Below are 27709 nucleotides of genomic sequence, written 5' to 3'. Positions count from 1 at the left end.
CTAGTATATTTTTTTCCTCTTCACTTTCGTAATTTAGCATTTCAGCACCTTGGTAAATAGCCAGCAGGATATAGATCATTTGTTCACCAGATTGTAAACATCTTTTCAAATCAAATGATACCAAGAAAAGAGTTATGGGTTATGTATTTCTTGGAAAGAAAATTAACTGTGGCTAAGTCATTCATAAGGTGTGTTTGGAGGCCATGTGTGTCAAATACACAGATTCATATCATGGAATTTTTGGTGCAGTTTAGTTTGCAATCAGCATTTAGTTCAGAAAATTTAATTTTTTTCCCCTTCCATTTCAGGCGTCAACTCCCAGTTGGCTTACAGCATTGCTTCTGGCGATAGCCTTGGGCAGTTTACAGTCGACAAGAACGGGGTACTGAAAGTTCTAAAACCTTTGGATCGCGAGAGTCAATCCTTCTACAATCTGGTCGTTCAAGTGCATGACCTGCCACAGCTTCCAGCCTCCAGATTCACAAGCACTGCTCAAATCTCCATTATTTTGTTGGATGTCAATGATAACCCCCCAACCTTTCTTTCCCCTAAATTGACCTACATTCCGGAAAACACACCTATTGATACCATTGTTTTCAAAGCACAAGCAACTGACCCAGACAGCGGCCCAAACAGCTACATTGAGTACACCCTACTGAACCCCTTGGGAAATAAGTTCACTATCGGGACCATCGATGGAGAAGTAAGGCTCACTGGAGAGCTAGATAGAGAGGAGGTTTCCAATTATACTCTCACGGTGGTGGCTACGGACAAAGGTCACCCATCTCTGTCTTCATCTACAGAGGTGGTAGTTATGGTACTTGACATCAACGATAATAACCCTGTTTTTGCACAGGCCATGTATAAAGTGGAGATTAATGAAAATACACTTACTGGAACGGATATAATACAAGTATTCGCAGCAGATGGTGATGAAGGTACAAATGGACAGGTCCGCTATGGCATTGTCGATGGTAATGCCAATCAGGAATTTCGGATCGACTCAGTCACAGGGGCAATCACCGTGGCTAAGCCTTTGGATCGAGAGAAGACCCCTACTTACTCTTTAACTGTTCAGGCAACAGATCGGGGCAGCACTCCCAGGGCTGATACCTCTACCGTCAGCATTGTTCTACTGGATATTAATGATTTTGTCCCCATATTTGAGCTGTCTCCATATTCTGTAAATGTCCCTGAGAATCTGGGAACATTACCCAGAACAGTTCTTCAGGTAAGTATATTTAAATCAAACAAATACTGTGCTCTTTGTAAGACAATTCATTTAATTACAGTGGCCATGCGGCCCCACTCTCTTCCTCATTCTCATCCAAAAACCCTTGCCGATACAGCAGATCTCGAAAAGGACAGATTTGTGAAAATTATACCTAAGGACCTGTTGATTTCCTTGTAGATGAAATATTGTATTTCAGTTATATCCTTTTGTGTTTACCTCTGCTGCACACATTTATGCATTTGTGCATTTTTGAATTTTGTTTCACTGTAACAGTTATTCTATACATAGAAAATAAAATGATGTTAAAGTTTGAAAACTTTTACAGACATTGCTCTTCATTCTTTCTTTACAAATCCAACTACCTGAATGAATCTGCTGTTAAAAAATTTTTTGTGAAGTCTTCCAAAAATCCGATGTGTTGATTTTATACCTGATTTTATACAAATTATATATTGTACTCTGTGTCATTTTAATATTTTACCTAAAACTTACAAACATGTCTCTGAAAACTTTTAATATTGATCTGTATGGCTCTACCCTATTATTTTTAATAATACACTTATTTTTAATAATAATGCTTATTTTTAATAAAACACTTTATTTCATGATGTACATTTTGTGAGTATTACTCACATTTATGGCCTGTATTATTTTCTCCTGTAGGTGGTGGCAAGAGATGATGATCAAGGTTCCAACAGCAAACTCTCATATGTTCTATTTGGTGGTAATGAAGACAATGCTTTTACTCTCTCAGCTAATGGAGAACTTCGAGTAACACAGAGTTTGGACCGTGAAACAAAGGAACATTTTGTTTTGCTGATCACAGCTACAGATTCAGGTAAATCTGTAACAACCTTGTTCAACAGTGAAACATTTCTTCATAATATATGTAAACAGAAGTAGGTTTATCTACTATAAACTAAATGTTTTTTGAAATTTACTAATGCTTGGAACTTCAGTTGTATCCACATCATTTTATAGAACATATATCATTTTATAAAATCAATATGTAAATGGTAAGGGTTGAAGCACATTACAAACAAAGCTCTATTCCTATAAGACACAATATATCCTTGCCTGGCAGGCTGACCCAGTATCTCTGGGGGTGGCTCTATACTTTCCCAATTGACTGTGGATATTTCAAGTACCTTAGCTTTGAAAACATTCAGATGGTTCTAACTGGTCGTGGAGATAAGAGAGTGGGTCCAGAGTTCTACTTCATTAGTCCTCTGCAAAATCTTAAGTAGATACAATAAGCATCTGATGAAGCCCCACAGAACTCCAGAAAGGGTGTCAGTGAGAGCCGGGCTTCTCACTGAGTAGCAGTGTAATGAACTACCATGGGGAGAAAGAAAAGCAGTATACATTAGCTCTCACTGTTTGGAAATAGTAATTGCATAAAATTATAGAGCAAGTAGCATAAAATACAGTCTACTCAAAAAGTAACATTACTGTTAACCACTGTTTTGTTTTACACTTCTAATTCAAAGCTGAAACAACTAAAATTTGTGAAAGAACCTCTGTCCTTGAAGAAAGTAGATGTGCTTAAATATGTGCTGAATAAACGAAAGAATGAATAAATCATTGATCTTCAAAAGTCTTAGGGAATTATGAAGCATTGTCCTTATGTATCACTCATTTATAAAGATTGTTAAAACTTACGGTTTTAATTATTGAGGAAGTTGGTAATGTTGACATCTCTTTATTAATTTGTTGAAATTTTTTTAAGAACAGGCAGATTTGTTGGAACCTCAAAGGACTGACATTTTTGGTATGTGGATATTTATGTAGATGTGTGGCTACTGCTATGGGAGAATTATTCTGAATTTTCAAATGAGCTGTTTTTACTGTGGCTGAAATGTTTCTGATGAATATAATTTACTGAGATTTTTGTTATTTGTGACCAATTTCAGGGTATACAATTTCATGTCACCACTTAATAAAAAAAGGAGATTTGAAGATTAAGAGTAATTACAAATTTATGTTAAGTATGCTAATGATAGTGCCACTGCTTATTTATCATGATGGCTCCGTCTGTATTATTTGCCATTTACTTCATCTTAGACTATTGCTTTGTGAACGAAAGCACTATTCTCGGGTTTTTGTTGTTTGTTTTTTTTTAATCTGTGTGAATGACTGTGTTACATTTCATGCAAACTATAAAATCCCAGGCAATGATGAGCAGAATGTAGTGTGGTAACCATATAAAACTTAAACCAAGTTGACCTGAAACATGTTTCATTATATGTGTAGGCAGTACTTCTCGGTCAGTAAACATTTTCATGTGACAAATGCAGTCACTGCCACATGGCTCAGGTCAGTCCGGTATTTCAAGAGTCATCTGGAGAAAAGAAAGGATAAAAAGGGGTACAAACTAGTAGAGGGCCAGATATTTAGAGATGAGATTTTATTATGAAAACACCGCAGACTCACCTCTCCTCTGTGGTTGCTGGATATATGCAGTCAATTCTAGGCACTCCCAGAAACAGAGTCTTTGTGGAGATCATTTGGGGGAGGAGAAACCAGACCCAGGAATCTGGCTGCTAAGGCATCCGTCACTATAAAACTTGCTGCACAAGATGGTGTGTCACACAAAGGTCATCCCAGGGCGAGGAGCAGATTGTGATTGTGAGAATTAGACATACAGTGTAGGGTGCCCCTGGATGGACAGGGCACAACTCATAGAAGTTCTCCATCAGGGGATTTGTGATTTGGAACATTCTAAGTCAAAAGCCATGTCGGAGAAAGAATGTAGACATCTAGACAAGAGTGCATGTTTTCAATCAGATCATTCTGAGAATTTAAAAATCTTTTTGTGTGCCTATGAAGCCAAGAGGGGGATATTGTGCAGGGGAAGGGAATGGTTGTTTTCTGACATTTGGCAATCTGAGTCATGCAGTTTGCCAGATTTTACAGATATTAACCCATTTCTACACATTACTTTATTATCTCAGAGACTATGGTGTTTTTGTTTCCACTCTACTTACAGTCAACTCCTCAGAGTAATTAAGTAGTTTGCTCAGGAGGTGGCGCAGTGGTAAAGAATCCACCTGCCAATGTAGGAGACTCAAGAGACGTGGGTTCAGTCCCTGGGTTGGGAAGATCCCCTGGCGTAAAAAATGGCTATACTACCCCAGTATTCTTGCCTGGAAAGTCACATGGACAGAAGAGCCTGGAGAGCTACAGTCTATAGGGTTGCAAAGAGTCAGACACGACTGAACACTCATACACACACACACACAGCCAAGAAGTGGCAGAGTAGGATTCAGACCCTAGTATATCTGACTTCCAAGTTTAGTGTGTGTGAAGGTTTTAGTGTTGAGGTAAATTAAACTTTGAAAAATATATATTAATTTCCAAAATAATTTTATTTGCAAAGTAAACCCAATAATTTGCTATATGCTGCTAAGTCGCTTCAGTCATGTCCAACTCTGTGCAACTCAATAGATGGCAGCCCACCAGGCTCCGCCGTCCCTGGGATTCTCCAGGCAAGAACACTGGAGTGGGTTGCCATTTCCTTCTCCAATGCATGAAAGTGAAAAGTGAAAGTGAAGTCGCTCATTGGTGTCCGACTCTTAGCGACCCCATGGACTGCAGCCTACCAGCCTCCTCCGTCCCTGGGATTTTCCAGGCAAGAGTACTGGAGTGGGGTGCCATTGCCTTCTCCAATTGTCTATATAATATACTGATTAAAAGCTTTAAATTTGAACTGATGGTGATTTAAATTCTGTTTCTCTCAAAAATTTTTTTGTGATTCAGACAAAATCTATCATCACTTTCAATCTCAGTATTTTCTCAGTAAAATGGGGATAACAGTAATTAAAAAGTAGTTTATTACAATCTTTAACTGATACAATATTTGTTAAATATGCCTAACACATTGTATATATAATGATTTTAATGAATTGTGATCCATGCACTTTAAACATTCAAAAATTCTTATGAATGTCTGTCCTGTTCCTTACTACTTAGTCTTATTAAAAAATGTATCAATTGTTTAAAAAACATTTTTTAAAAATTGCAATTCATATTTTTTCATTTTATGCATTACTACATTAAGAATTTTTATTGTGGTATCAGTTTTTTCAGACGTCCAAAGAATATATTGCGTGGTAAGTGCTTAACCATTTAAAAACTGTGGGTCAGCCAAATTATGGTTAGGAAGGACTTTGTGGGCTAGTCAGCAAACTTCACCACCACTTGTAATGCTGCTTCTCCATCAATATGACAGCATAAAAATGACATTTCATTAGGAAAAAAAAATGAAAGAAAAAGAAAAGCAGGAAGGAAGGAAGCAAAAGAAAGAGGGGGAGGAAGAAAGAGGGAAGGAGGGAGGGACCAAGGAAGGAATAAAGGGAGGGAAACAAAACTGGAAATACTAGAGTTAAAAGCGTTCTCTTCTAGTACACTTGGGTGAGTCAGCCTGTTGAGAAGAATTTTCACAACGAGGAGATTCATTAGAGCATTGGTCTAAATGTGCAGATTTCGCAAGAACCAAGTTCTGGTTTTAGGGAGCTGGACTGTGTGCATTCATGATGCCATCAGCCATGATCCTGGGGAAAATTGGGGATCTTAAATTGTTAATATAAGGACAAATAGTGCAAGTGCAACTCTAATTTCTATGAAGGACTGTTGCCACTAATGAAAAATGTGAAGACCAAGTGTGTTTATATTCTATCCAATATTGAGATAAGAGAGTTATGAGTTATTAGAAAGTGGCAGTTCAGATTATCAGTAAAGTGAAATTATGTGGATGTCTGTCATTCAGGGCCTTAAACATAATGTGAAGAATCATGGTGGGAGCATGAATGAGATTCAGGGACATTGGTCCCTTGGTCAGAGTATTTTGGCAGTCTTGGAAATTAGATAATTACTTGAAAATTTCCCCAAAGTACAGATTTTTATGAGTGCTTTTTTGCCGGGTTGTCTTGAGATGGACTGGTGGCTTATGAGGACACAGGAGTAGAGGAATTCAAGTAGGTGTATGGCAGTCCTTTAATATGAATTACATATAAAGCGATCAGAAATTGTGAGGTATGTTGGACTAGATGTTTTTAAAATTACTAAAACTCATGTGCGACCACAATTTTATATCCAATTCCTTTCTATACTTCCAGTATCATCAATATCCATTTGTGTAGAACAGTGTGAGAGCTTCAGATATCAGGCTTCAGAATTTGCAGTTTTATATTCTAGGAATGAAGTCTCTGACATAGGATTTAAAATACTTATTCACTGCTATGATTTAAAAGTCAAATTAGTAGATGACATGAGAAAATTCAGAAAAATATGGCAGCTTTTAAGTCCCAGATGCCAGGTTATTCTCAAATTGGCAGTGTTCTGAGAACCAGGAAAATATCAAAGTGTTCTAAACAAGAAAAAAATTTGACAGTTTTATTCCTTAGCTCACAAATCATTTTTCCTTTGCTCTTTTGAAATTCTTACCTGATGGCAACCCAAAGATGGGTGAACTTTGGCAATATGGCAGCAATTGAAGCAGCAGCTTATTTTTATCATCAGACCTGTAAATCTTTGAATATTTGTGGAGAAGATATTAGCATTCCACTTTCATCGTATTTTTATTTACTGACTGTATGGCTGTAGAGTAGCACATCTGGAAGCTTTCTAAGGACTCCTGTCCACTGCTTAAAATGAATACAACCACAGTATCCTGTGTGTGGGACCAAGTGTTGCATTGTTAAATAACAAAACCAAGAAAGAGGGTAACAATTCTACCTCACTTTTTTTTTCTCCCATAGGATTTACTTACTAAAGATTAATTTAAAGAGGTGAGGCTACAACTCAGTTAAAGATAATATTTTGGTCAACTGATATAATAAAAAGTATGGATGTTCTACCTTCAGTCCAAATTACTCATTGTTATTTCTTCTAGAAATATGTACCAAGTAGACACTCCCAGGAGGCTAAGACTTCACCCAGGTGTAGTCAGGAAGGTATTGCAGAGAACCCAGCACATGTGGTTCATCCTAAGAGGGGAGCTGGCCCTAAAGCAGCTACTGTCCTTCACATATTTTGACATTCTGTTCCCAAGGATCCTTCCTTCCAAAAGTTTTCCTTACCATTTTCTCATAAGTGCAATAAATTAAGTAATATGTTTTAAGTACCATAAGTAGCAGGAAATTATCAGGGAACTCAGAGCTGTATACTTTCAAAAAATTAATCCCAAGAATTAATTTACAAAATGGAAGTATATTATAAAGGTAAACACATAGCTTTACGGTTAAAAAGAGGTTCAAATTCCATCTCTGACAATTTTTAGGTATGTGACGTTCAGCAAGTTACCGTTGTGTGTGTGTGTGCTCAGTCGCTCAGTTGTGTCTGACTCTTTGTGACCCTTTGAACTATAGCCCACCAGCCTCCTGTGTCCATGGGATTTTCCGGGCAAGAATACTTGAGTGGGTTGCCATATCCTTCTCCAGGTGATCTTCCTGACTTAGGGATCGAATCCACCTCTCCTACATTGGAGGGCAGTTACCTTTATATTGTTATCTGTCTGATGGAAACAGTAATTCCTACATGAAAAATGTATTAGCAGGAATAAATATGGAAATGACTTATTTTAGCCATTAATATTAGTCAGCATATTTGTTGGACATCTTAAGCTTAGTAATACCAAATAAAATTTCTGACTTTTATCCTTCCTAATCTCCATAAATTGTTCTCTGTCCCCAGTTTCACAATTGCTCAAGGCAAACTTTGTTCAACCAGTCCATTGACAACTAGACTCTGACTCACAAGATGTCCTGAATTGATCCAATTTTCTTTCTCTCCATTACCACCACCTTAGTCTGTGTGCGTGTGTGCTTGCTAAGTCACTTCGGTAATGTCTGACTCTTTGTGACCCTATGGACTGTAGCCCACCAGGCTCCTTGGTCCATGGGATTCTGCAGGCAAGAACACTGGAGTGTGTTGCCATGCTCTCCTCCACGGGATCTTCCCAACACAGGAATTGAACCTGCATCTCTTATGTCTCCTGCATTGGTAGGTGGGTTCTTTACCACTAGCGCCACCTGGGAAGCCCCCCACTTTAGTCCAAGCCAGGGCAAATATGATAACTTTCTAACTGCCTTTCTCTCCCACAGTATGCTCTCCAACAAGCAGCTCATGAACCTTAAAGCAATAAATTAAATGATTATGCCCTGTTGCTTAATTAAAACCATTTGGTGATTTCCAAGAATAAAAACTAAATTTCTTACCATTGACCATATGGCCTTAAATGACCTTGCCTCTGTCCACTATCTGACCCCTCTGTCATCATCTGCTGCTGCCTTCCTTTATTATGTTCCGCCATTGGTCATTGTCACCTCTCAACTCTGTTCAGTATCTCCACGTTGCTTTGGTTGAAATCATCTAGTGTAGGAATATTTACACTACAGAACTCAGCAAGCTTACAGATCAGGTGACTTACTTCTGGAGAGTAGTTGCTAAACACTGACAGCAAATTGCTAGTGCCGGTTAATCTGGCCCCTTTAAAAATGCCAATCTGTTTCTCATCCTTGGCCCTTTGCATTTGTACCTGTAGTTCTCACTGTCTGGAATGTTCTAATTTGTAACTGGATGTTTTGTTTTGTGTTTTCCATTTTTTAACGGGGGGGGGACAGACAACATCTGTATCGTGGTCATTTTGTCATTGCATCTAAGTAAAATGTCAACTTCTCAGAGAGGATTTATCTGACTACCAGTCTATAGGTCCCACTTCCCATCTCTCTACTGTTTCTATCACATTACTCTGTTGTAAATTTTTTCTTAAACATTAATTGCCATTTAAAGTTATATGCTTATATAGAATATAATGCTTTACTGGTGGCTCAGCAATAAAGAATCTGCCTGCCGGTGCAGGAGATGTGGATTCCATCCATGGGTTGGGAAGATCCCCTGGAGAAGGAAATGGCAACCCACTCCAGTATTCTTGTCTAGGAAATCCCATGGACAGATGGGCCTGGCAGGCTACAGTTTGGTTACCTCATCAATAGCTGTCATACTTCCAGTATCATGTAAGCTTCCTAAATGAAGGTGAAAGTTGCTTAGTTGTGTCTGACTCTTTGTGACCCCATGGACTATATATAGTCCATGGAATTCTCCAGGCCAGAATACTGGAGTGGGTCGCTTTTACCCTCCAGGGGATCTTCCCAACCCAGGGATCAAACCCAGGTCTCCCACATTGTAGGCAGATTCTTTACCAGCTGAGTTACCAGAAAAGCTCCTAAGTCTTGTTCAAAACTGAATTCCCCGAAACACTCAGAAGAGAATGTGTACTATAACATTTGCTGAATAAATATTTGTTGAATGAACGAATGATTTGAGTGAAAAATGATGATAATTATTTATCAACTAATCACCATCCTGTTATTATGCAACTATTATTTCATATTTATTTACCATACTTAAATACAGTTTATTGTTATGTATTTATCACTAGTAGATTTTTCAAAGGACCTACCAAAAAAGGAAAAGTGCCAATCTTTTTTAACTGATGGCTGAAATTCCAGAAGTTTTTGCTACTTTGGTTGTGGTCATTCAAATTGACCCCTGCTTTGAAAAACAGCATAAGCATTTAAGACTCTGTGGTGTTTAGTGTGATGTGATAAATTGCAGTCATATGTAAAGACCCACTGAAGCGTTTTATGGCTTTAATTCAGTTTCAAATGCTTAAAAATACTTCTTGAGCTATATTCTCATGACTCTCCCCTGAACCTTCTAGCTCTTATTCAATTCTGTTATCTAGTAGATGTTTCTAGGTAGGTCTTATCTCTACTTTGTGATGTCCTGCCTACCTTTTCTTGGTCTGGCTCACTAACTCAGAATCTGCATAAACAGACACTGTGCTTTTGAAAAGTTTCGGCATTTGGCAATACTTTTCTATCTGGACTTCCCACAGCAAAAAAGTGTGAGCCTCCCATATCTCCCAAAACACCTAACACCTTTTTAGCTACCAAAAAAAATACATATCTCACGTGTGGTATTTGACTTCACATAGCTTAATAATAAAGGCCAATGATTCTTCACATAAATGTAATGTGAAAACTTTAGTTACTAATTTTGTTATGAGGATTTTGGTGTTTAGATAAGCATTTCCAATAGATATATATCCATGGAATTTTCCAAGTCTCTTAGAATTTTTTTAACCTTTGGTGATCTTCTACCCTCACCAGTAAATTCATAGTCTGTGACCTATTAAAATCTACTACTACTCTTAAAGGAAGTGAATTAGTACACGAGAAAGTAGTAAAACAAGATGTGACTATAAAGGATATTGAAGTTATAACCTAGGGTGTAATATGGAAGGATTTAAAAAAAAACTATATATGAAAATTTCTAAGTGAGAAAAATTTGACTTAAAATGCTAATTTTATAGCCAGAAGTCTTCTTGGAAATGAGCCAGTCCATTTCCTTTATTTTTGAGATAAGAAAATTGAGGCCTGGAACAATTAGGCAGTTTGCCAGAAATTACAGACCCAGAGAATATCAGAGTCAAGAATAATATCCAGGATTTCTGCCTTCCAACTGTGCCCTTGCTTTCTTATGGTATATCTGAAAAAAAAATCAGAATCTGATTACCCTCTGCAAAACGTAAATTTCCAAAAAAACAATTTTAAGAAAGCTTTTCTTTTTATATGCGATTCATTGTACTCTAATGAATAAAACATTCTGTTATTTTTCTTTTTCCAAATAAATAAATAAATGTTTCAAAATATTTTAAGTGGCATCAAATCAACTGGAATCAGTAATTTCAATACTGATTATTTGAGAACAAGCTTCAATTTAGACATTGTTCAAATTAAATTGCTAAGTAGGAGAAGATATAAAAAATTCACTAGGCTTTACAGATAGAAGATGATAATATTGCCAATTATTCCAACCAATTGTCATTTTGCATTTGCATTTATTAAAACCAAACTATAATGGTAATTTAATAGATCTTATAAGTGAAATATTATTAGAGTCAATGAGACTCATATGCGTCTATGGGCTGTCAATGTGTAACAAGCATCTGGACAATGTTTTGTCAGGAAGCATTTGTGGAGCAGTCTCTACCAGGGATTCTTCTAGGAACTGGAGATACAGTGGTGAAAAAAATGACAGTCCTCACAGAAGCTACATTCTAGTCAGAAAGATAGACAAAATGTAATATATAGATCGGGAGTTATATGAGGTGCTGTGTAATTAAATAAAGCAGGTTAAGTGGCTAGAGAGGAAGGAATTGGAGGTATTATTTTTAATAGCAGAGTCAGGACAGTGAAACGTGAAAATCTGTAAATTTGCAGATGAAACGGTTCCTAGACAGGGATCAGGTTGCCTTTATTCAAAGCACAACTGGAAGGCCTGGACGGCTCTACTAGAGTAAAAGAAAGGAGAAATCTTGATAAATGAATTAGGCAGAGGCTGGATCATCTCAGTGTTTTAGGCCAGGGAAAGAAGTTTTAATTTTATTTAAAGATAAAGGCAAAGTCTTGTTAAAGCTTTGGACAGGGAAGCAAACAAGGCATTTTGGAGTGGCCTGTTTTTGTGGAAGAGAGATCTGGTTTTGTGGCAGTGGTGAAAATTACAGTGGAAATAGAGATGGTGATTAAAAGGCCATGACAGCAGCCCTTGAGAATGTTTGAAATTAGGCTACAGTATGAAGGAGGTGTGAAAGAGCTAAATATTTTATCCGTTTTGAAGGTTAAGCCACTAGGACTTGATGGAATTAGAGGTATAGGAAATTAGTAAAAGAGACAAATCAAGCATGAGTCCTAGAGTATTGGCCTGAGAAATTTGAGGATAGGAAAAGGAAAGGTTTTTTTAGGTTGAATTTTCCTTACATTATTTTTTTTATATACTGTATTTTAGATATTATGAAATCTCCAGTGGAGATGGCAGGTAGATATAGAAGTTTACTTCTTAGGAAACACGTCTGAGTAGAGATGAACTTTAGAGATGTTCATTCTGTGCATGCGGAGTGCTTGTTCGTACCAGATTTCTTACTATAGGATCTGATTTAATCTCACAACAGCCTTGTAAATTGGATTCCAATATTATGAATTAAAAGAAAAAAAAAAACAAAGCTGAGAGAAGTAAACAATTTGACCCGGACCTACAGCTGTTAATCAGTAGAAACAGAATCTGAAGCCACAAAACCTGATCAAGGAGTCCGTTTCTTAACTATGACACACTCTTTCCCACAGATTAGCTCATCTAACATATTATGTTTCACGTAAACCATGTTTATGAGTTTCTTCTCTTTGGATTAAATATTATTTTATATTAAAAAGAGAAATGGTTTTTGCAGCAAAAAAAGAAAAACAACATTCAGTTCTCTGCCATTGAAACAGCGAGTAAAAAAATATTCATGAATTCAAAATCAAAGGATTACTGTTCTCAGATCAAGACATGCATATCCAAGAGTTTTACGGAGTGCAAAGCAAATGTTTAATACTATATGTAGAATATACAATATGTACGATACACACATCCGCGCACATACAGTAAGTCAATTGTGCTGTGTTATTTGCATTTAATTGGGGTGTGGGAGATTAAATTTTGCGCAAATTAAATATATTACCTTTATTTATCTGTTCTCTCTCTAATATGCTAACAGGCTAAAGAGATATTCTGGCTATAGATTTGGCCAAAAAGTCTAGTAGTGAACTATGTGTCAGCATAATTAATAGGTGTGAGGGGAAAATTTCAGTTATTAGCATCCCTAATTAAGGGCATTTATCATCTGATTGAAACAGGGGATAAACTTCATTGTTATTCAGGGATTGGAAATTACTTTTTAATGAAGGGGAAACATGATGCTTTTGCAAAAGTTAATCCTAAAATCTAAAAGGGCTAATCATTATGCTTGTTTTCTTGGTGAGGCTATGATGACATTTTGGATGAAAACTGTTTGTCACATTGTTCAGCTAAGAGGGTCACTGCATTGCAAATGTCTCTATAATCAAAAGAGAGGTCAGAAATGTGGAATATGACATTTTACATCTGAGGAGAGTTGTTTTTTAAATGTTCCAGAAAGACTGCATTCTGTCAGTATTCTTTGTGGGAAGATGTTGAAGAAGAACTTGCCTTGTCTGTTATGATGAACATTCTTAGTAATGAAAAATGCTTGAAAACTTTCCATAAGACATCAATGATTCCATAAATCTAACAGTGCTAGGGTAATCTTCAGTTACCAAAAATCACTTGCATTTAACTTAATTATATATTTGAGTCAAAGGAAGTTTGGTTATTTCCATTGGGGTATTTGTCTTAGATGAGAATTTTGTTTCCAAGGTTCATAACTGGTTATTGTTTATTTCCAATAAGTTTAGTACAAAACCCATTAGTGACTGTTATCATAAATCATTTATTTACATAATATTCTTTAAATCAGCTACACTTTAGTAGAAACAACTTTTCCTACATAGTATTTCATTTCTATATTCATAAGATAAAAATACAAAAAGAGAGATGATCAAGCTTCCAAAATTCCAATAAATAATAGCTGGAATTGCTATCATGTTGCATAGAATTAAAATTTGATGAAGTAATTTCAGTCTATTTGTCATTTACTTAATTTAAGCTATAAATCTGAGTAGATGAAGGAAACCCAACTTTGAAATGGAAACAAACTAATTGAAATATTAAAGAGAATGTTTATATTACCTAAAGGATAAATATTAAATATAATAGAAAATAATGTAAGCTTAGTATGAGGAATTTTTCTGTTTCAAAAATCTTCTAATTTTGTCATGTTAAAACTTAATCTTACTTTGTAGCCTATTTTGATAATTATTCCAAAGATATATAATTTGATAGTTTCACTAAGTAGGCAGGACACAGGCTATATTTTGAATTTGGTGGTTGCCTCTAGTATAGAGTTTCAACATGTGTTGTTAGGGTTCTTTTTTTTTAATGTTCTTCAAAATTAAGTCTCTATCATGTACTTTATGTGAGGGATAAAATATGTAGTTTACATCGTATTTTATTTTATAAACTTTTAAAAATTATGTATCCATATAACATATGTTTTACCACTTTAATGATTTTTAACTGTACATTTCAATGACATTAACTACATTCACACTGTGAACAATTTTTCAGTCTTATTTACATAACATTGCTAAGTTCTTTCTTTAGTTCAGTCATGTCCAACTCCTTGTGACCCTATGGACTGTAGCCCACCAGGCTTCTCTGTCCATAGAATTCTCCAGGCAAGAATATTGAAGTGGGTAGCAATTTCCTTCTCCAGGGGATCTTCCTGACCCAGGGATAGAACTTGGGTCTCTTGCATTACAGGCAGATTCTTTAGTATAAGAATTTATAAAAAGGAAATCGTGTTTTTGATAAAGATTCCTGAGAAATGATTAAAAATAAAATGTTACCTAAGCGTGTACCTACCTAATTTATATAAACATATTTGTAGAACTAATTAGTGTTAATATATTATAAAATGAAAATTTTAAGATAAATGCTATTGGTCATATTTAAATACTACTACATATTTACTTGTTTCACATAGTTTCTGGATTCAATTTTAAGTCAAATCACATAATTTAAAGTCAATACTGAATGGTTGGTTTCAATACCTTTTCAGGGGATGGCTTACTTACTGTGAGAAATATGTGTTTACTCCAGGTATAAAATAGAAGATAATATTTTATTACAACAAACACACCCAGTCAGAGGACTGTTCCACCAAGTGTTTGATGTTAAGAATAAAATCAGCTTTGTGGAAAAGCAACAGATTTCAGTTAAGCAAAAATTCTAATGCAGCTGAATAGTTTCTCGTGTTTCAGGAAAATATGTTTAATTTATGGGGCCTAACATTAAATTATGTAAAATGCCTGCAGTTAGAACTTTAATTAGATCTTTAGATTCATTCATTACACTTATTGAAAATGAATTTTCTGATAGAGCAGTTGCCCGAAACATTTTTTTTTTTGTAAAATCTTATTTTAGGTTTCCTTGAACTTTATTCTAATATGTTTGATCTTTTTAAGCCACCAGTATTCAAAGGCAATACCAGTTTAATCATTTCCCAAGTTTAAGAGTATAAAATATGACTCAAGACAAAACTTGGAACTACAGAAGTGTAATGGACTATCAGAAGATTAAACTGTGAATAATCTTTGTGTGTGTGTGTGTGTATGAAATGTGTTTTTACACATTAAAAAATGCTTTTCAGAATCATATGTATTTTTTTGCTGTTGCTCTAAAAATTTAAGAAGTTTCCTATCTATTTACCCACATTTATTGTATATGTGTTGGAGAAGGAAATGGCAACCCACTCCAGTATTCTTGCTTGGAGAATCCCATGAACAGAGGAGCCTGGCAGGCTATAGTCCATGGGGTCTCAAGAGTCGGACATGATTTGGCAACTGAACCACCGTTGTATATATGTATACATATATATACTTTATAAAATATATATACAGGCTTCCCTGGTGGCTCAGACGGTAAAGATTCCACCTGCAATGCAGGAGACCCAGGTTCGATCCCTGGGTCAGGAAGGTTCCCTGGAGAAGGGAATGGCCACCCACTCCATTATTCTTGCCTGGAGAATTACACGGATGGAGGAGCCTGGCAGGCTATAGTCCACAGGGTTGCAAACAGTCAGACACGACTGAGCAATTACTTTCGCTTTTACTCTCGTATACATACACGCTCAGATGTATGATATTTAAAATAAAAAATATTTTTACAAAATGAATTTGAGCTTCCTTTTATCATCTGACTTCTGATTGTATTTCACATGTCTCCTGTATGCTCTTTGCCTCTATACTTAAAAATTTGTGAGATTTTTGTCTTTTCATTTCTCTTCTATCTTCAGCTCCATTCATTGGCTCACTGTCTTCTATCAGGAGTCTATGTCCTTACATCCTACTTCTTCTTTCTGATTGCATCTGGTTCTCATAAATCAATTCCAGATGAAACTGAGTAATCTTGCCCTATTACGCCACTGCCTATATAATTCATCATTATCCAAGCAAAATATTGGCCCCTAGTATTCTGATTCCTCTCATGGGATTCAGGATTAATTGGGACCCTCTGTTATAAGTAGTAGACTATCTCCAAAATGTTGACCTTTGTCAGAAGTTTTGTTCTCTGACCCCAGCCTTAGGCTAAAACCTGTATTTATTCCCAGAAGTGATCAGGCTTTTGAACGTTCAGCCATGTAGTCACTAGATCAGATTTCCATATATAGAGTCAAAGGAAAACTTAATAAACATTGAAGAGAACCTATGCATTATTGGTTTAGATAATGATGAATTAAACAATAATTTCTGCTCTCAATTATTTTATAACTTAATAGAGAATATGGTAGAAGTACATCAATAAAAATAATAATGAGTAAAACATCTGCAATAAGAGTGGCATACTTTTATCTGAGCCTAGTGAACAGAGAAAATATATTTTTTCAAGAGTACAGAGTTGACTTTCCTGCTGTCTACTGTTGTTGGTGTTCAGTCGCTAAGTTGTCTCTGACTCTTGGTGACCCCATGGACTATACTTCTCTGTCCATGTGGTTTTCGGGCAAGAATACTGGAGTGGGTTGCCATTTCCTACTCTAGAGGATCTTCCCAACCCAGGGATCGAATCCATGTCTCCCAAGTCTCCTGCATTAGCAGGCAGATTCTTTACCACTGAGCACCAGGGAAGGCTCTGTCCACTATGGCTAAATGTAAATAAATTGTTTAAGTTCTTTGAGTTGAAAGTTCTTTATTAAAAAACTTAAATAGTAATACCCACTTCATGAATCTGTATATTAAGAGTAATACATATAAAAGATACTCATGCATATGCATGCCCACTAAGTCACCTCAGTCGTGTCTGACTCTTTGCAACCCTATGGACTGTAGCCCCCCAGGCTACTCTGGGATTCTCCAGGCAGCAATACTGGAGTGGGTTGCTGTGCCTTCCTCCAGGGGATCTTCCCTGGATCAACCCAGGGATCGAACCCGTGTCTCCTGGGTCTTCTGCATTGCCAAGAAGGTTCTTTACCACTAATGCCACCTGGGAAGCACCACTCAAATACTATTATCAAATAAGTGTTCAATAATATGTATCTATAAATACATATGTGTGCATGTATATGCACATATGCTTTTCAATTTATATACAAATATACAGGCTAAGTTTACATGGACTAATTAAGACTAGAGTTTTTAGCATACTAATATTGAGGGTCTCTAGTAATTTGCAAGAGGAGAGAACAAAGAAGTCAGTTGGGAGTATCAGCTCGGAAAGTTCTGAACTGAAGGTAAAGTTATAGTGAACATCATGTAGCACTTCACGTGGACTATAGTTCCCAAAAGATGTTGGGAAATAGGAACATAAGCACCAGAACCACTTCTTCACTAGATTAAGAGAAAGGGTTCAAAAGCAAGCAAACACAGAAAAGCAATAAAATGTGGCTTCATCATTCCATAAGGAGATAAGAAAGTGATAGTGTGCACCAAGGACTAGGTAACTTGTGTCCTTCATCCGAGAAGTCTGTTGTAGATATAAGTCTTTGTTGTGTTGTTGTGCTCAGACAAGTCCGACTCTATAACCCTTTGGACTGCAGCCCATCAATCTTTGTCCATGAGATTTTTCCAGGCAAGAATACTGGAGTGGGTTGCCATTTCCTCCTCCAGAGGATCTTCCTGACCCAGGGATCGAACTTGCCTCTCCTGCATTGGCAGGTGGGTTCTTTATCACGAAGCCACCTGGGATATGAGGCTTATTCACTCAAAATCAGGGGACATTTCTGCTTTCTGTCCCTTGATTTCATCTTCCTGCCTAGAGCTGAGAGGCAGGGCCTTTGTGGAGGACAAGTCTGAGGCTAGAGTGAGCTGAGCGGTGGAAAGCCCTACCCTGAGAATAAAAGAGAAATATTGGAGGCAGAGTTCAGAGTTAGTTAAATCCCAGTAAGAGACTTAGAAATGTAGAATTATGTCTTTGTACAATTTCCTTGTAAAACTTTAAAAGTCAATAAGACCTGCATGCCCATCCCCTGGGGCAAGAAAGTGAGGCCATTGTAGAAATCGGGTCACTCTATCAATTCTTGAAGAAAAGAGGAAGAGAAGAAGCCCAAGTGCTATTAAAGTGAGCTGTGACTGCTAACAAGTGGAGGAAAGGGGACTCGTGATGGTTCTTGGCTTGAGAAGATGCCCCATGTGGATATGGGATTACCATGGGGCCACTTCTCAGGCCAGGATCATATGCTGTTGCTGGTGTGCTTTCAAGAGCTTGTGGAAAAATTAGTTGTTCTCTGGTATGGAAACCATGAGATTGAATTTGTTGAATATTTTCTAAGGTAAACAATGTTTTGTGTTTTTTTTTCTTTTTCTTTTTGCTTACTAATTCAGAAAACACATTAGCAATAACATTTATGTAGTTTATAGACAAGGAAAGAAATCACATGTTCCTGACCAAATGAGTTAGTCATCATTTTATAAGGTTTTTCATATGTGTGTCGTCAGACACTTTAGAATACCAAAGATAAAACCATTTGGCAGTTACTGAGTTATTTCTTAACAAGTTTAAGCACTGTTGATTAGAGAGCATATCAGACATTTTCAGGTCTTCTCTCACTTGAAATTTGTAAATTTTGCATTTTTAAATTTTCATTTCAACACATCTTATACAAAGCTGTGCAAGTTTTGAAAGCTGAGCCTCATACACTTATAACTACAAAAAAAAATCATTAAAAGAATGATTCAAAATCTTTTCCTGAATAATTTTTTCATAGGACTGACTTGAAAGTTTTGTCAGGGGACAAAAATCCTGAGAATTATGACACAGTAATCTGTAAGATTAAAAACTGACATTTTAAATGTCAATTTTCCTTTTTTTCTCCTGATTTCTAAAACAAGTACAATGACGAAGAGTAATACCAAATACGTTCTATGTACCAGGCACTATCCTAAACATGTTACATTCCCCTCCACACCCCTATTGGGGTAGGTTTGTTCTCATTATTCCCATTTTGTATATACGGAGACAGATTTAGTGAGTGGAATTCAGTGTCAGTAATAGAGATAAAAGAGCCTTTCATGATAGCTGGGACCTTGATTTAGTTATCCCCTCTCACGATTCATCAGAGATAGCCCCTCCTTCCCATGACATCCCCTTTTGTCCACACAAATGCACAGACAAGCTCTAGTTATTGCTTTTTACAAGCAGACAATGGGAGAGATACTAACATCATTCACACAATTAACTTCCATTTCACTAAACTGTGTATAATTAAACACACATTTCAGAGCTTAGGGCCAAACACTGGTCATCCATAGTAACTCAGAAAATATTCATTTGGGCTTTAACATGTGCTGTGAAAAATTAAAAATTTATGGCCAGACAGATGTCCCCAAATGCTACACAAGCTTAACCTGGACAAAAGCTAAGGTCCGCCACAGATGGGCCTCTTTCTCTAGCTTATGCCTCGTGTTGTTCCCTGAGACTGGCTTGTCCAGAGTCCCAGAGCATTTCACTGAGCAACGTGTGTCCTGTCGCCAACACCTTCTGGCTTTTATGTCAGTGGTCAAGAGCTCCCCATTCAATTCAAAACCTAGTTCCATTCCTCACCAGGTTCAGTTCAGTTCAGTCGCTCAGTCGTGTCCGACCCTCCGCGACCTCACCAGGTTAATGGCCCTAAAAAAGTTGCTCAACCTTTCTATCCCTTTCTTTCATGTTATTTATATATAACATGGAGGTAACAGCCGTACTAACTTATGAAGAGTAGACAATTCAGGTATTTCTTAAACCAGTACATGAATGCCTAAAGATTCAATAAATGTTTATGTTGAGTGAGATTTTAAAAGTATTATTTTGATGTGCTTCTTCATTGTTTATAATACTTCTAAATCTGTCCTGAATGTGAATTATTGTATGCTATTATCCTACCATTGTTAGTGAAAAGGCAAGTACAGTATTTTAATATTTGTAGTTCATTATGCAGAAAAGGCAAAGAGTGTGAACTAGTTTTCTTTTCTTCAATATAAAATCCAACACCTAAAAGGTAAGATATCTGGAGAAATTAATTTTAAAATATGTTAATATAAATGGAATTCTTGACATAAATTGTCTCACAGAGAAGGCAACAGAGATCAGCTTGCAGCCTAAATTTAATTGAATAGATTTCCAGGAGATATCATGCCTTGTCATAGTGCCCAGTTAAAGTGGTCATACAAATTTTTCATCTAACATAGAATTTGAGCTTCCTTGCGTAGAGCACAAAAACCACTGCATTCCATAATTTTTTAGTCTATTGATTTTTGGTTCCCATACATTGGAACATAAAATTGATTGGTACTGTGCCATCAGTAATGACAATCTAAGAACACAGGAAAAAGTCTGAAGAGCACTAAGGACATATTAGCAAATCATAAGAATATTATTACAAAAAATAATATTGGAAGGTTGTGAATCTCAACACCATTCCATGATACTAGAGAGATATTCATAAACATTTTACAGAGAAATGAATGAGGAAATGAAAGAATGGCTTTATTTACAAAATATGGAATACCAAAAGTAAGTAGAATTTAAGCTTCATTTAATGGGAAATAATTTTATGGGAAGAAGCGTTGTATCTTAAAGTTGAGAGTATATAGGGCCTTATTTTATTTTAGATAAATATAGGTAAACAGACCTTCATTATTTCTATTTTGGTTTATTAAAGTTTGAAAAATGATTCTGAAAAACAACCAAAAGCAGATGATTTTGCCATTTACCTTTAATATAACCCACAGAATCAACTAAATATGACATCTGACTTTCACCACACAAGAGTCTTCTAAAGAACCCTGTGTAGTATAGACAATGTGCTCCAGGGATTTGTTAAATGCTGCATTTTCACTATATGCTGATAATAGCACTGGAACAGGGAATAAAAATGAATTGTTTCACATTTACCTTAAACATTAAATAAATGCAACAGAAATGATTTCAAGTCATCCCATTGACATGCTATTTCCCGCAAGTGAAAGGTCAGAGTGCTTTCTTTTTTAAATTTTTTGCAAAGAAATAAAAGTTTATACAGAAAAGGGGATTTAAAGGCCTCAAAACTTAGTTAACTTTTTTTATGATAGCATTGATAGTCACGTCTAGGAATACAGTTTTTAATTCTGCTTTGTCAGCTGGCCAGCTATTCCAGATCCAGAGGGGTGCTCCAAATCCGGCTTGAGCTATTTTACTATAATTTTAGAGAAACCAATAGTGCCTCTTTTGTGGCATTTAAATGATATTGTTGTGTTCCGCATTGCTGAGTGAGTACCTTTAAAATAGACTAGGAGGTTGACATATTCTTTTTGTGCAGTATCACTAGGAAAGAGTTGGAATACTAGTCCCTAAATAAAAATATTTTTCTTGTAACAAAACTAAAAATTACTCAATCACCTGTCTATGTGTTCACAAATATTACCTTGGGGTGTTTTCTACATTCTCTTTAGTAGTTCTGTCTACAACCCATTGTTAAGCTTGCGATTATTTTTGTGATTTACGAACATTAAGACTTGGTTTTCTTTCCCCTCTAGGATTCCCTGCACTGACAGGAACTGGAACAATCAATGTCATAGTGGATGACATCAATGACAATGTCCCCACTTTTGCCAGTAAAATGTATTTCACGACAATTCCTGAAGACGCACCAACTGGGACAGATGTTATATTGGTAAATGCCTCAGATATTGATGCTTCAACCAATGCGGTTATCAGGTCAGTGCCTTTTCCTTTGTAAATTTTGATTACTTTTCTCATTAAACTTTAGCATTTGAACAAAATGCATATAATGCTTCATTTCATTGGAAATGTCGTAGTATTAACACCTAACCCTATTGTGGTTGAAAGTAAGTGAAAGTTTTAGTTGCTCAGTCATCTTCGACTCTTTGTGACCCCATGGACTGTAGCCCACCAGTCTCCTCTGTCAATGGAATTCTCCCAGCAAGAATACTGGAGTGAGTAGCCATTCTCTTCTCCAGGGGATCTTCCTGACCCAGGGATCGAACCCAGGTCTCCTACATTGCAGGCAGATTCTTTACTGTCTAAGCCATCAGGAACTATTGCTAAATAACCAACTATGCCTAAAATGAGGATTAAAGCAATAATGATCTTATTGTTCTAAAATTTTATCTTATTAATATTATTTATATTATTGCATTTCATTCTTTGGTAATTTAGGAATTAGGACACAGGTCAGGGGGAAGGTCATGCTTCATGTATTGACTAGTGTCACTTAGTGGTATTTGCCTGGTGACTGTCTGGAGGACCCAAGATGGCTTCACTCACATTCATGATGCCTTGGCAGGGATGGCTCGAATGTCAGGCTCCATTGAGCCCCTTCTTTGCTCTTGTGGTCACAGGGCTTTTTAATGTGGTTCTTCAGCAGGATAGCTGGACTTCTTTATATGGTAGAAAAACCTCTGGGTTCCAGGACCTCAGGTGAAAGCTGCTAATGTTCTTAAAAGCCAGGACTTGAAGTGGCAGTGCATCACTTCTGGAATACTTTGTCATAGCTGCCATGCCCAGCCCAGAGTCCTTGGGCTAAAACCTATGTGTGAAAACTCTTCAAATAACTATTGTCTCATAGAGTCAGATATAATACAAATTGATCCTTTTTTTATTTTGCAAAAATTATCATATTCACTCTTAAATTAGGAGAGTTCAGTTCAGTTCAATCTCTCAGTCGTATCCAACTCTTTGCGACCCCATGGACTGCAGCACTCCAGGTCTCCCTGTCCATCACCAACTCCCAGAGTTCACTCAAACTCATATCCATTGAGTCAGTGATGCCATCCAAACATTTCATCCTCTGCCATCCCCTTCTCCTCTCACCTTCAATCTTTCCCAGCATCAGGGTCTTTTCAAATGAGTCAGCTCTTCACATTGGGTGGCCAAAGTATTGGAGTTTCAGCATCAGTCCTTCCAGTGAATATTCAAGACTGATTTCCTTTAGGATTGACTGGTCGGATTTCCTTGCAATCCAAAGGACTCTCAAGAATCTTCTCCAACACCACAGTTCAAAAGCATCAGTTCTTAGGTGCTCAGCTTTCTTTATAGTCCAACTCTCACATCCATACATGACTACTGGAAAAACCATAGCTTTGACTAGATGGACCTTTGTTGGCAAAGTAATGTCTCTGCTTTTTAATAAGCTGTCTAGGTTGATTGTAACTTTTCTTCCAAGGAGCAAGTGTCTTTTAATTTAATGGCTGCAGTCACCATCTGCAGTGATTTTGGAGCCCCAAAAAATAGTCTGTCACTGTTTCCACTGTTTCCCCATCTATTTGCCATGAAGTGATGGGACCAGATGCCATGTTCTTAGTTTTCTGATTGAGTTTCAAGCCAGCTTCTTCACTCTCTTCTTTCACTTTCATCAAGAGGCTCTTTAGTTCTTCTTCACTTTCTACCATAAGGATGGTGTCATCTGCATATCTGAGGTTATTGATATTTCTCCTGGCAATCTTGATTTCAGCTTGTGCTTCATCCAGTCCATCATTTCTCATGATGTACTCTGCATGTAAGTTAAATAAGCAGAGTGACAATATACAGCCTTGATGTACTCCTCTCCTGATTTGGAACTAGCCTGTTGTTCCATGTCCAGTTCTAACTGTTGCTTCTTGACCTGCATACAGATTTCTCAGGAGGCAGGTCAGGTGGTCTGTTATTCCCACTTATTACAACTTAAAAGAAAAATATTTCCTTATTCTATTGCATCGTTATGCCAACTTCAACCTTATATACTCTGGCTTGCTTTGTTTTTAATGTAATATGTATTTTGGATGTTAATCACTTCTTGCTACTCGTGGAATCATGGAGAAAATCCATCTTCTCCTCTGGTTAATATAGATTTTTGTGTATTAATTTCCATATTAGCTACTTAAATATTACGTATTTAAGCCATTTTACCAACTACTGATGGGTTCTCTAAAAGCACCACCTTTTATGTGTGATGTTAATTTTCCTGTAGAGCCTAATGTGATCTTTTACACAACAGCTATCCAACAAATATTTGTTTATATTCTTCTTTCCACCAGTTTGATCAAGTTATACCTTTTCATGGATGGTGTACTTATTTTGAGTTTTACACTTTACATAACGTTTTATATTTTCCCTTGTAGTAAACCAGCCTGCATTAATTCCCAGTCTTTATCTAGTTTTTATCTTTGCTTCCCAGACACCCATTCCAGAATTTAGTTTTTATAGAAATGTATTCCTTTTTTCCCCCAACTGACCAAATGTCCATTCAAACCTCACTTTTAATTATTTTATGTCATAACATTGGAGAAAGTCACAAAACTGCATCAGCAGAGTGAACGTCCAAAGGTAAATCCCTTACTCTGTGCTCTTGATCGCATCCCGCTAGATTTTCTTCCTTCAGATCTTTAATTCAACAGTTACTACATTTCTCTCTGGATCTTCAGAAATCCCTCTTTCCTGGATCACATCTTTATCCCTAGAGAAATGCTCAGAATATCTGATATTGAGTTCTGGTTCCTATTTACTTACATAACTTCCGTTCCGTTCCGTCGCTCAGTCATGTCCGACTCTTTGCAACCCCGTGGACTGTAGCCTACCAGGCTTCTCCGTCCATGGGATTCTCCAGGCAAGAATAACGGAGTGGGTTACCGTTTCCTTCTCCAGGGGATCTTCCCGACCCAGGGATCGAACCCGGGTCTCCCGCATTGGAGGCAGCCGCTTTAACCTCTGAGCCACCTGGGAAGCCCTACATAACTTAGGAAAGTCATTTTAGTATCTTTAAGGCTCACTATGGGGCTTCCCAGGTGGTGTCAGTGGTAAAGAACCTGCCTGCAAATGCAGGAGACATAAGAGATGTGGCTTTGATCCCTGAGCTGGGAAGATCCCCAGAAGGGCATGGCAAACCACTCCAGTATTCTTGCCTGGAGAATTCTGTGGACAGAGCAGCCTAGTGGGCTTTGGTCTATGAGATCACAAAGAGTTGGACACAACTGAGTGACAGTGTGCACACTCCCAAGGCTCAGTATATCCATCAGTAAAAGAGGAGTAAAGAATTACTGCTTTCCAATTTGTGAGAATTAAATACTGATATATATTGACCACCTGCTAGGTGCCAAGTGTTTTCCTGTTTCCTTCTCCAGGAATTCTTCCTGACCCAGGGATCGAACCCATGTCTCTTATGTCTTGTGTGGTTGGCAGGCAGGTTCTTAACTGCTAGTGTCACCTGGGGAAGCCCATATGTGAAATCAGTTAATATGTGCAAATGTCTCTTACACATAATTGTGATATTGCTGCTAAGTCACTTCAGTCGTGTCCGACTCTGTGCGACCCCATAGACGGCAGCCCACCAGGCTCCGCCATCCCTGGGATTCTCCAGGCAAGAACACTGGAGTGGGTTGCCATTTCCTTCTCCAATGTGTGAAAGTGAAAAGTGAAAATGAAGTCACTCAGTCGTGTCCGACTAGTAGCGGCCCCATGGACTGTAGCCCACCAGGCTCCTCTGTCCACGAGTACTGAAGTGGCTTGCCGTTGCCTTCTCCGAATTGTGATATTAAAATTACTAAATTTATGTGTTTTTCTTTATAGCATTCTAATAACTATTTTACTCCTATCCTAATATGTTCTTTCTTAAAAAAACATCTCCGACCTAGCAGTGATTGGCACCTAAGGAAATTCATTAAATGAGTAATTCTAATATTCTTTAGAACTTTAGAATATTATTTACTTACATTTTTTTAACACCTCATTTTTGAGAGGGTGGAGTACTCCCTCAAAATCTCTCAATCAAATTTCTCCTCCATTGCTTTGCTAAAAAAGACTATTTGAATATTCTGCTGAAATTTTTCAAGTCCAGTGATTTCTGAATCCTTATTTCTCTTTACCGGTTGTATCACAGGTCATCCTTTCTTACTGGCATTTTATTTTCTCCTCAGTGCCTGTGTCAATATTATTTCTTAGTCCTCACTCTGCATCTCTAACCACACTTTCTAATTTGCCTTCTGTGTTTCCTCTTTCTCTCTTCATAGTAATCTGTACATTCCCCACACCACTTTTTCTCAGCACTTTTCTTTCTTCATTTTCATATGTATGAAAAGACATATGAAAGACAGAGAGAGAAAACAGAGAATTACCCATTTCCATGGCTGCACCTATGCAGAAAACACTAGAAAACGATGCAGAAAACCTCCAAACCTGTTTTATCAACTCTGACTCCATTCCAAGAGATTCCCACCCATATTGGTAACTCTCCAGTAGGCACTTCTACCTAGAGAGTCTGCTGGGATCATAAGCACAACATATCAGAAGCGCCTAACCTTTTCTGTTTCTCATCTTGGCTTTCTGCTTTCTTTTAATGATACTGTCTCACTTTCTTTGTCTTCCTGTCCTGATAGCTAACAGTCATCTTTTCCACCTCTGTATTCCTTTTCTGTGTATTCCTCCTGCCAAGATCCTAATTCAGTCCATAATTATATCATGCCCAGATTAGCATAATAAAAATTAACTTACTTTCCTGACACTGATTTATAATCCTCCCAAGGCAATGGCAGGCCACTCCAGTGTTCTTGCCTGGAGAATCCCAAGGACGGTGGAACCTGGTCGGCTGCCGTCTATGGGGTCGCACAGAGTCGGACACGACTGAAGCGACTTAGCAGCAGTAGCAGCAATCTATATACCATACTCTTCTGTATAAGGGCTTCCTATATGGCGCTAGTGTTGAAGAACTGCCTGCCAATGAGGGAGATGTGAGATTCGGGTTGTATCCCTGAGTCAGGAAGATCCCCTGGAGGAGGAAATGGCAACCCACTCCAGTATTCTTGCCTGGAGAATCCCATGGATAGAAGATTCTGGTGGGCTATGGTCCATAGGGTTGCAAAGAGTCAGACCCAACTGAAGCAACTTAGCATGCATGCATCATGTATAATTTTGAAGCTCTTACGACATCCCAGGTACTTTGTTAAGTTCTGAGGAGAAATCTTTAATATAGAAGGTAATTTTGCTGTATTACAATTATAGTACCTTGTAACAAGCATAGTTTAAACACAGGATATGTGCAATCAATAGTCAGTGAAACCTGAGGAAATAAGTAGAAGCTTTGTGTAACTGATGATTTTTGGAAAGACAGAGAAATAGTTTATGAACAAATAAAGGATGAAAGACATTCTAGGCAAAGACAGAAACAGGTACGAAGGTAAGGCTATGCAAAAACATAGCATCAGAAAAATAAAGCTATTCAGTATGGTTTGTGTGGGTTAGGAATGAGCCTTGTATACCTTATGAGAAGATTCATATATATATATATTTTTTTTTGCCTCTAGTTGGAGAAACAACTGAAATGTTTTAAGGTGGCCAGTAACGTGACTAGTTTATGTTTTGTGATAATTCCTCTCAAGTTTGTAGGAAGGAATTTGGATGAGCAGAGTCAGTCAGTGAATGAAAGAACAATGGCAGTCATATGAACCCCCTAGCTCTGTAATTTCAGCTTTGAGTGAAACTCCCCCATCCTCAAAAGTTTTTAACTTCCAGTTTGCC

At 37.2% G+C, this 27709-nt stretch overlaps 1 protein-coding gene across 1 annotated transcript in view; it reads left to right on the top strand.

Annotated features, from left to right (window-relative positions):
- The window catches only part of FAT4 (FAT atypical cadherin 4), a 183898-nt gene that overhangs the window by 98805 nt on the left and 57384 nt on the right, over positions 1 to 27709 (top strand). The window contains exons 5-7 of the mRNA XM_055405783.2: positions 309 to 1231; positions 1898 to 2072; positions 21739 to 21919. Of these exons, the coding sequence (XP_055261758.2) occupies positions 309 to 1231; positions 1898 to 2072; positions 21739 to 21919 (1279 nt within the window). The remainder of the gene's footprint in view (positions 1 to 308; positions 1232 to 1897; positions 2073 to 21738; positions 21920 to 27709) is intronic.

The sequence above is a fragment of the Moschus berezovskii genome, chromosome 19 (assembly GCF_049115385.1).
Source record: "Moschus berezovskii isolate FMDL1 chromosome 19, NW_MosBer_1.0, whole genome shotgun sequence".
In the NCBI taxonomy this organism is placed as follows: Eukaryota; Metazoa; Chordata; class Mammalia; order Artiodactyla; family Moschidae; genus Moschus; species Moschus berezovskii.
This window is presented reverse-complemented; position numbering and strand designations above follow the sequence as displayed.